The 9,319-nt window shown below is 37.7% G+C and overlaps 1 protein-coding gene across 3 annotated transcripts; it reads left to right on the top strand.

Moving 5' to 3' along the window:
• Positions 1 to 2,825: 2,825 nt before the first annotated feature.
• Positions 2,826 to 6,791, top strand: cdca4 (cell division cycle associated 4). Of its 3 annotated transcripts, XM_026998967.2 has the most exons (3): positions 2,826 to 2,941; positions 4,060 to 4,084; positions 5,574 to 6,791. In XM_026998967.2, exon 3 carries the CDS (start codon positions 5,581 to 5,583, stop codon positions 6,475 to 6,477), a length of 897 nt encoding a protein of 298 aa, XP_026854768.2. In that variant the 5' UTR covers positions 2,826 to 2,941; positions 4,060 to 4,084; positions 5,574 to 5,580; the 3' UTR covers positions 6,478 to 6,791. The 3 variants fall into 3 exon arrangements, with proteins under 3 accessions (XP_026854768.2, XP_026854767.2, XP_026854766.2); XM_026998966.2 differs by lacking the exon at positions 4,060 to 4,084; XM_026998965.2 differs by lacking the exon at positions 2,826 to 2,941 and having other exon boundaries at positions 2,951 to 4,084.
• The last annotated feature ends 2,528 nt before the right edge of the window (positions 6,792 to 9,319 follow it).

Below are 9,319 nucleotides of genomic sequence, written 5' to 3'. Positions count from 1 at the left end.
TCAGTTTCAAACCCATCCAATAATAATTAATCTATCTTTTTAATAAGGGTTTCATTCATATTACTGCACAATTACTGCTTTACTAAGGGTATTAAACAACTTACTTTGTTCAGCAGACTCTGCCCTTATTAATATTCTACTCCTTCTATATCTCAGGACTGCTTTCAATACTCTAATAATCTATACTCTAATAAACTACTAATAATCATAATATTTTACTGTCCTGCCTCCATTTTCACCTAAGCATCTGCAGCACTGCTTTGTCATGATTCAAGTCATATCTCAAGAGGCATCATTTCATTTCTGTTGGCAAATTCAGATTGCACACTGCATCAGCCTTTCAAGGTATCCCAAAGAGTTCTGTGCTGGTTCTCTTCTTATTTATAATCCACATGCTTCCCCTTGGTTGATTTGCCAACGTGGTCTTCCCCTTCTATGCTGAGGACTTTCAAATTGATCCTAACATCTAACCTACTGCTCCTCTCCAACCTTCCACTCCAATAAATTGCCTATAGTACATCAAGCAATGAATGACATAAACATTTCTCAAGATGAACTATGACAAGACAGAAGTTGGCTGGTGAAGCCAAAGGCTGCTCTTACCAGGGCTACTGATCTCTTTTTTTTTATATAGATATCATCATACAAATTCCACCACTGTTCAATACCTTGGAATTACTTTTGATCCCACGCTCTCCTTACAGTCACATATTTTGCAATGTTTCCCACTTTTGTGATGCAGAAACACTGGCTAATGCATTCATTAAAACACATCTTGACCACTGTAATTTGACTTTAACCCTTCTACGAACTTCAGTATTCCCAAACAGAGCTGGTGCCCTATGCTCTTGGTGCCCTATGCAAAATACTGTTCTGAGCTATAGTTTATAAACATCATTGCCCATTGGTGTTTATTAAACATAATAAATAGTTGTATTTCACTCTCAATTTTGACAGGCACAAAGTCCATAGAAGTGGCTGGCAAGCAAGCAAGATGCAGACAGACCTAGAGATTCACTGCCCAGCTAGGATAGCAAGATAGACCGACTAGTAAGATGCACTGCGAGCTAACAAATCAACAAAGTTTTAAGATGACATCAAACTTGGAGATGAGAGAACATGACTTTACCGGATTCACTCTCATGGTGTTTTTTTTTGTCTTTCATGACCAGAAAGTTCAGCTTCCTCCTCTCATTGAAGATGTAAACATTGACACCCACTTTGACACAAGTAAATTGTGCAAATTGCTGTGCCCTATACAACTTACGTACTGAGTAGCTGGCTGCAAAGATCTTTGTCAAAAACACCACTACCATATGGCTTGTATTCTTCAGAAACATCATCGGATTACTGTTAGTGTCATATCTCATGCAGCACTTTTATAAATCAGTTACAAAGCACTTCATAAGCTTTGTTTTCAGTAATTGGATTTCACTTTAAATGCTGAAGAGAGTCCAATAATTAGCTAACTCTGGTGGTGGTGTGTTGATTTGTGTTGTGTTGAAACAAATGTCAGTACCAGCCGACACTGTGGCGTATGGTGAGTGTAAAGACACAGAGTGTCCAGTAGTGGTCTTGGAGACCTCTTTACAACAGTTTTATTATAACCCAAATCGTTATAATTTAGAAATTATAACCCAGTTTAATTATAACCCTAATCTTTATTATTAGGTTATATCTGTTTGCTTTAATGTCTTAATATTTATTTATCTTTGACATTCAGATTTTTGTGAAGGCTTCAGTTCAGTTATGTTATATTAAAGATGGAACTACATTGTGAATGACTCATATTCTACAACCAAGATAGAAAAAAAAACAGTAGAAAGAATTATTGAGTTTATACATTTCATTTTCTTTTCAAGAACAGTCTTTTTCTGTTACATTAATTTTCTTGTACTGTCTACATTTGCCAGTGCTGCCCCCTTTATGCAAAACAAAGCAATTTACCACTGATAGACAATTTTTTATTTGGCATTTAAATATTGGGTTTTTGCAGAGATTTAGTACAGCGATATTCAATCTGGCTAATCACTAGTATACTGGTAGCAGTGAATAAAATCACTTATTCTCTAGATGTGGAATTGTCAATGATACTCTTTTGGTCAATCATCAACAGTAAAAAAAAAACCCAAAACAAAACATATGAGGTACATTGTAACTACAGCACTTTGTTAGAAGAGAAGACCTTATATAATTGGAATATAACTCACTTGAATAGTGTTTCCTGTTACATGAGACACCTCTAAATAAACCACTCAATAAGTGTGTACAATCAGAAACAAAGACATCATCTTGCCAACATTAGGATAAGGATCAACAAACTTTCACTCTCAATTTTCCATACCTGCCAAAAGAAAAATCTTTTAGACTGTCTAATAGCAATATCAGATGTGCCAAAATGTGAATGCAGAATTTAAGACTGTACATTCATTAAAAAAATACTGTATAGGATTTTACCTTAGATGTCCTTCAAGCTCTGCACAAAGCAGGTTGTCTAACCGCAGCAATTTAAGAAAGTACATCCAAATATAGCTTATAATTAGTTTATTCGATTAATATAAATTAATCGAATAATAAAGCTATTATTCTAAACGGTAAATTAAGTGAAGTGTATGTGGATTAATCTTTTGTACTTAATACACATACACTCATATTATTTAGGTACTCAGATTATTTCCTGAAAATAATTTTAAAAATATTCTTTCTATTCCACCGAGGCTTTTGTTCGAGGTTCCACAGATGAAACGATGGCCTGCTGTCTATCAAGATGCAAGCGTCCGCCCCCATCACCCCTTTCACTGCCGCAGCTGGCCGCCTGGCTGGCAACCGTATGCTCATTGCAATCTGTGTTGAAGTGGCCGAGGGAGCTACACCTTTAATATTACACCCGGCCTACAAAACGCTTATGACGCTCATCACCAAAGAACAAAAGTAGTACGAGGTAAGTTTGATCCATCGCGATACGCGCCATGCGATGCATAATAGTAGTCGTATAATTCAAATGTAATTCCAGCCTAGTATGCGATTATGTCGAGACGCGATGGTTAAGTGCGCGGTCTATTTCGAACAGAGGCATGTTTGCGGAAGTGGTAGCGCGGTTCACGTTAGCTATTCTTGTTAATCGCCCACTGTGCTGCGTACATGTGGTCCCTGAAGTGTGGTTTACTTATTTTCAAATTACTTGTACTAAATTTGCTTAGTATTACCGATTTTGCTTTGTATGAGCAAACCGGTAGATAAGGTGACGAAAGCTGGCCAGCTAATCGAGAAAATCAAAATGGCTTCCATCTTTGTCGTTTCCACACAACCTCGCTACTTAGCCGCCTAGCTTCGTGGCTAGCTAGGTGGAGCAGTTGTGCTTTCACATATTTCAGCACACTAGCCTATAGAGCATGGATTAAAGGCATAAGATGACAATTTTAAATGTTCCTAGAATGATACTGTTATTTGTCATACTATGTAAATTCTTATTTCTTCAGCCATGTTTCTGCTGCTTGTTTCACATTACACTAGCTAGTTCGCTTGGTTCTTTTTTTTTTTTTCCCTTCCTCCGGTGGCATAGTCTAGTTATTGTCCACGTCAGGGCAGTGGGGGAGGGGAAGTGTGCCGGGCTAGGGTGGAGCCTATAGGAAGAGAATACATGGGCCAGGGTAGAGGTAGGACGAATGCTGATGAAACCCTTGCTCTTTCAATTGCGTGACGCGACGCAGTTACTGGAGTAGCCCAAGACCTAAATCTCTTTGTTGTTTTATGTGGTCATTTATGGTTGTTCGCTAAATTTAATTGAAAGACAGGTTTATTATACAGAGCAAATCTAGGGCATCTGTCTCTACTTGGATGACGTTTTTATATATATAGATAGAGGCCTACCAATTGTTCTTTTTGTAATACTTTGTTTTATTAACATTGTTATTTTAGACCTTTATATAACGCAGGGCAGATATTTAGTGTTGGTTGAAGTTTGAAGCAGAGGTTAAGCCTAGTCTTTGTAGTTTAGGACTTGGTTTTAGTTTAACTGTGAATGTATGTCAGCTTGCACTCTGGTCTCTGTCTCTACAGTGCTGGGATGTCACTCATGCTTCAGGTAGGCAAAGCACCCTGTGTTCATCCTAACCCTCTCAGAATATATGCTTAACATGTGGCCTGATGGGTTAGAGCTATTGTGTGTTTGTGTGTGATATTAGCAAAGATCAGGCAAATCATTTCCATTATGTTGTCATTACTCTTAACTTAAAAATTACTTTGCATTTTAATGTCTGCAGTTAATGTACATGTCAGGTTTTCATACATAGTGTAATCAGACAAATGTTAAAGAATGCCTGATCTTCTAAATGTTATTTAGCTACAGTTATGTAGTTTCTCCACTCCATAGTCACCCACCATTTCTTGATTTTAAATATGTGATGGAGAACCCCCTTATCTTACAGCTACACAAACTCACAGTCTTATCATGAACTGATGCCGGACGATGTGTTTTGCCATGTTGGTTGGTGTCATGTGTTTTCCCTGTTCTGGCTGCATGTATGTCACCTTTAAGCTCCACACTTATTCCAGCTGTCATGTTCCTCAGTGAAGTCTGGATCCTGTTCAATTTTAGTGTGGAGTTGTGCTGTTTGTATGTATCATGCACACTCAAATCTTTATTTAAGTCATTAGAACAGTTACGGTTGATTTCATTTTGGCAACACTGCTGGTAAACAAGTGTAAAATTGAGGCTAGTATGTTGGGCTTTAAGTTTTCTTTAACGTATATAGAAAAATAAACTAGGGGAAAACTCTGACAAAGCACAGATTCTGCTTCCAGACAGTGGATAGTACATTGTGTGAGAGGGGAAAATTCATAGTGTAAATTTAATTTTCCTCTGGCATTCCTCTGGAATGCAAGTAGCTGGATATGTAAATACATCCTTTTTTTGTTGTTAAACCCATAAGTATCCTATTAATTATCAAGCTCAAGTAAATCATACTAAGGTATTTTAGATTGTGGTTTGTGCTCAGTATTTAGCAGGTTGGATAACAATAACCACTATTTTCACTATTAAGAATCTCGTTAGATTTGTGTCGTTTGTGGGATTAGTGTAGCATTTAGACAACCACTGGACACTTATTTGTTAACATTTAGACAAATAACTACTACTTCAGTGTGTCTGGGTGTTGATGTAAGACAGTATGAAAATTAGGTCACTCATCGAAACTGGATGGACTGGTTGTATCGTAAATTGTACTGTTGTCTAAATGTTGCATTTACCCAGACAAACAGTACAAATAAAACAGCAGTTTATATAGTCTGTGCATTTGCTAATAGTTTGAGTTGCTTTAAATATTTTAAGTGATAATCACACCTGCTTTAACACTTAGTTCCAGTAGTACCCCTTGTTAAATCTGATTTAGGATGATGCAGCATTATTGTGTTAAACTAAAAGCTTAATCACTAAGACTCACTAAGACTCATTCTGCTTACCATTATATGCTATTCCTGTAAATGTATGGTGACATTTTGGTTTGGTTTAATTAGATTTGATTTGAATGTATGCATTTGTGCTGACCAGTGTCTTAAAATTTGGTTTTCTGTAGGGTAGACATGTTCTCCAAAGGGACCAAGCGCAAGTTTTCCGATGATGGCGGTGAGATGTCAGATGAAAGCCTGGGTGGTGCCAACGTGTCATCATCGTACAACCTGCAGCGCCAGTCACTGCTGGATATGTCCCTTATCAAGCTGCAACTCTGCCACATGCTGGTAGAACCCAACCTGTGTCGCTCTGTCCTCATCGCCAATACGGTGCGGCAGATCCAGGAGGAGATGACCCATGATGGCAGCTGGCAGGCAGTTACAGAGGCCTTCTGCAATGGCAGCCAAAGCCCCTCTGAACGCCTGGTGGCCACAGAGGTCCTTTGCCGGTCTCGCGAACAAGATGCTGAGCCTAAGCTTTTCTCGGTCATCAGCTATGAAGGATGTCGAGAAGAAGAGGTGGTGGCAGATGAAACATTGTGTTCTGTCTCAGTCAGCGATGCTGCCTCCAACGTGTGTCTGTCGGAGAGTGTTGGCCACTGCTGGGAGACGGGTGAGCTTAGAGTTGTGGAGAGTGATGAAGAGACCAGCGAGGGATCCAGGCTTGGCCCAGGAGATGATGATGATGATGATGAAGATGATGAAGATGAAGATGAAGTTGACGAAGAGGAAGAGAGCTCAAGGGAGGATTCAAAGTCCATGGGCCAAGTTTTTGGTACCTTTGAAATAAAGAACGGTTCCTCAGGTCCAGACTCTGCTCTGGAGGAGTTGTTTTCAGATGTGGACGCCTCTTACTATGACCTTGACACCATGCTCACAGGAATTCAGAGTGCCCCTAAGATGGGTCCCTATGACCTGTTGGACAGTTTAGCACCCTCTCATGGGCCCCCTTCCTTAGGCTCTCCTTCAAACTGTCGCTCTGATCTCAATGAACTGGACCACATCATGGAGATCATTGTTGGTTCTTAGTCAGGAGTCTCTTAGTTCAGAGACCTGTGTGCTTCTCTTAACATTACTGGCTTTTCTGTCCCTTATGGGAAGCAAGTAAATCTGCAATCCTTTCAGGGAAAGGAGTCTGTGTCTTGTAAAGGATGGCCTTGATTTTATGAGCTGACCATAGTTATTTTATTTGCATACCCTTTGTATGTTTTTAATATTTTCTTTCTTTATTTGTGTGGCCAGATGTTTTTTTTTTTGTTGTTGTTTTTTTTTTTTTTTTTTATTTATTTCTTAAAGTCATTAACACTAAATGGTTGGAGAGCAGAACAAGATGTATACAAAAATGTAAAAGATATTTTCATAAAAAGATGAAATTGTCTAAAATATGTATATAAATATATATTTTTTACAATAGATACTGCTTGTTAACTGTTACTGTAGACTCTAGTTTCAGCATTTTGTTTTTAAAATGGACAGATCAGATATCTTTCCTTTTTTTTATGGTCTTCCACTTTCTGAAATGGTTGAAGGTCAAGAGCTTTTACTCTTTTCAGGATTCAGAAATGGCAGTAATGGATACAGTGATGCATGGCTTATTTCTGTAGTACTTTTAGGTGCATTTTGGCACCCAGCATTTTTCCCCTCTATCTTGGCAATAGGCTGTCAATCAGCTCAGCTATGACTTTTTTCTATTAGAAGTCAAAGTGTTCTTATATTTGTCTTACCAACAAATGAAGAATAGTGGGGCCAGCCCATTCTATATTATGACTTTTAATTTATTTTATTTATTTGCTGCAAAATTACATGTTGAGTATTGGCTTTGGTCAAACTCAGGGCAGGAGATGAATTCAACCCAATCAGACGTAAAGGGCATGATTCTCCCACACTTGTATCCACATTTTGACCATTTGGAAAACCAATAATATGAATAAGGCTGGTTATTTTTATGTGGAATGCACCAGTCGCTAGTTTAATTACTGGTGTTGAGTGGTGACCTACATTTTACAGAAGGCTTTAATAAATAAAACTGGGTTTGAGTCATTTAGGTGGCGTTTAGACAAGCAACAAAGCTTTTTGCATATGTGTACAAACGTGATGCCCAAATGATATTCAGAGACTAAGAATCATAAATGAATAGCTTAAAATTATTTTTCAGTTCCTTGTTTACACCACACTTATATACAGACTTCATGACCGAAGTGATTACTTACTTTCTAATGGTGTGTTCATTGGACACGTATCTGATCAGGTACAGAATAAAAACAAATCTGAGGTGCAATCCGTTGTCTAAACGTAGCCTTTCCAGCCCTTTGTAATGAGCTATACTGTTTCTCTGTTCCTATGCATTGAGTGTTGCAATACACTTCCTATGCACAAAGTGTTCCAGCACATTTTAAAATACAGTATTGAATTTGTATTGTCAGTCAGAAAGAAGACACGGTTTATGTTTAATGTCTTCTCATTACAGAAATTGGTCATGTTTGAAAATAATTCTTGCATTAAAAGAATAGATTTGTGCAAGCAGTACATTAAATTTGAGGGGAACTCATTGCCCTCTACATCACAGTTTCATTTTTAATTATATTCTAGAGTAGACTATAAACATTTTATATGTGCATTGTAGCATTTTTATAACATTTTTAATAAAAGGTACAATTTAAAAAAGCAAATTGTTCTGTTAATTATTGCTTAAATGTGCACTAGTAAAGGTAAGTTATTAGATTGCTATCCTTCAACATGGTGTAGTTCTCCGCAAAAATAGTTTTTGCAGAAATGTATTACATTATTCATGTTTATTAATAATCTCCAGATGTCCATGTAATATTCCAATTTAAGAAACTATATGCTGATATTTTCTTTAACGTGTAAGCCTCATTCACCTTTTTTTACCCGTTATTTTGAAAATCTGCTTTTAATGTAAATACAGTAAAGCTGGAGTAAAGCATTTTTAATACGTAAGCTTCGAGTTACGTTTTTGCTAATGACAGAGGTGGGATCAACATGCATAGCTTTCAAACTAGAATGCGGAGATATCGCAAAACTGATTATTGACCTTGCAAAGAACGGACAGGATTAAGTCAGGGTATGCAGAATCCTGACGCTTTAAGTGTCTAAATGTTTCATCTATCGGATACAGTTGGGAGGAAAGCGGAGTTAAACTGGAATCAAATTGTATCCAAAGGTTGCCGTACTCACAGAATACCTGATCATTTTGCTCAACCAGCTAGTAAATGTTATAATTTGGTGTCCGGTAGGGAATGCAGTGGAACTCGGGTTTCTTGAATGGTCTGGTGAAATGCCACAAGAATGTTTTTACTGTCTCTCAGCGACTGTCTGACGTCATACTTAGCGGAGACTCAATACGTCACTGTTTAAATCCCTAGGGACAACGAAATAAAGTGGTAGTACAACAGTTGTTTTATCAGTTTTTTATATTAAGCTTTGCAAAGTGTTCATATATAAAATACAACAAAAAAGAAACTCATAACTACATTTATCAGAAGTATGTTTATTTTCGTATTTCATTCTATGGATAGTTGTTTTATTCTCTTTACGCTATTCTCTATATTGTCCAGTGAAATCGTTATCAAATCGTACTAGCATTTGACAAATGCAGCTGTGAGGAAAATTGCAAAGCACGCAACGTATTCTTGCGATATATGCCATATTTTACAGTAATTCAGATAGTCACGTTTTCACTCTGCTGGCACAGAAAAGGAGCGAATGAGTCGTAAGGAGAAGAAAAGGGCTCCGCCAATCATATGTAGTTACTAGGCGGGCCTGGGATTTCACTGGACCAATCAGAGCTCTCCCACCTGACTACAGTCAATCAGCTGAGCTCTTTTCCCGTAGCTTCTTCACTACACCAATA

Source organism: Electrophorus electricus, chromosome 3, assembly GCF_013358815.1.
Source record: "Electrophorus electricus isolate fEleEle1 chromosome 3, fEleEle1.pri, whole genome shotgun sequence".
Taxonomy (NCBI): Eukaryota; Metazoa; Chordata; class Actinopteri; order Gymnotiformes; family Gymnotidae; genus Electrophorus; species Electrophorus electricus.
This window is presented reverse-complemented; position numbering and strand designations above follow the sequence as displayed.

Bases quoted from the DNA above. Each gene is read 5' to 3' on its own strand.
- cdca4 (XM_026998965.2), top strand. From the start codon at position 4,026: ATGTCAGCTTGCACTCTGGTCTCTGTCTCTACAGTGCTGGGATGTCAC. The intron at 4,085-5,573 runs GTAGGCAAAGCA...GGTTTTCTGTAG, and splicing joins GGATGTCACTCATGCTTCAG to GGTAGACATGTTCTCCAAAG.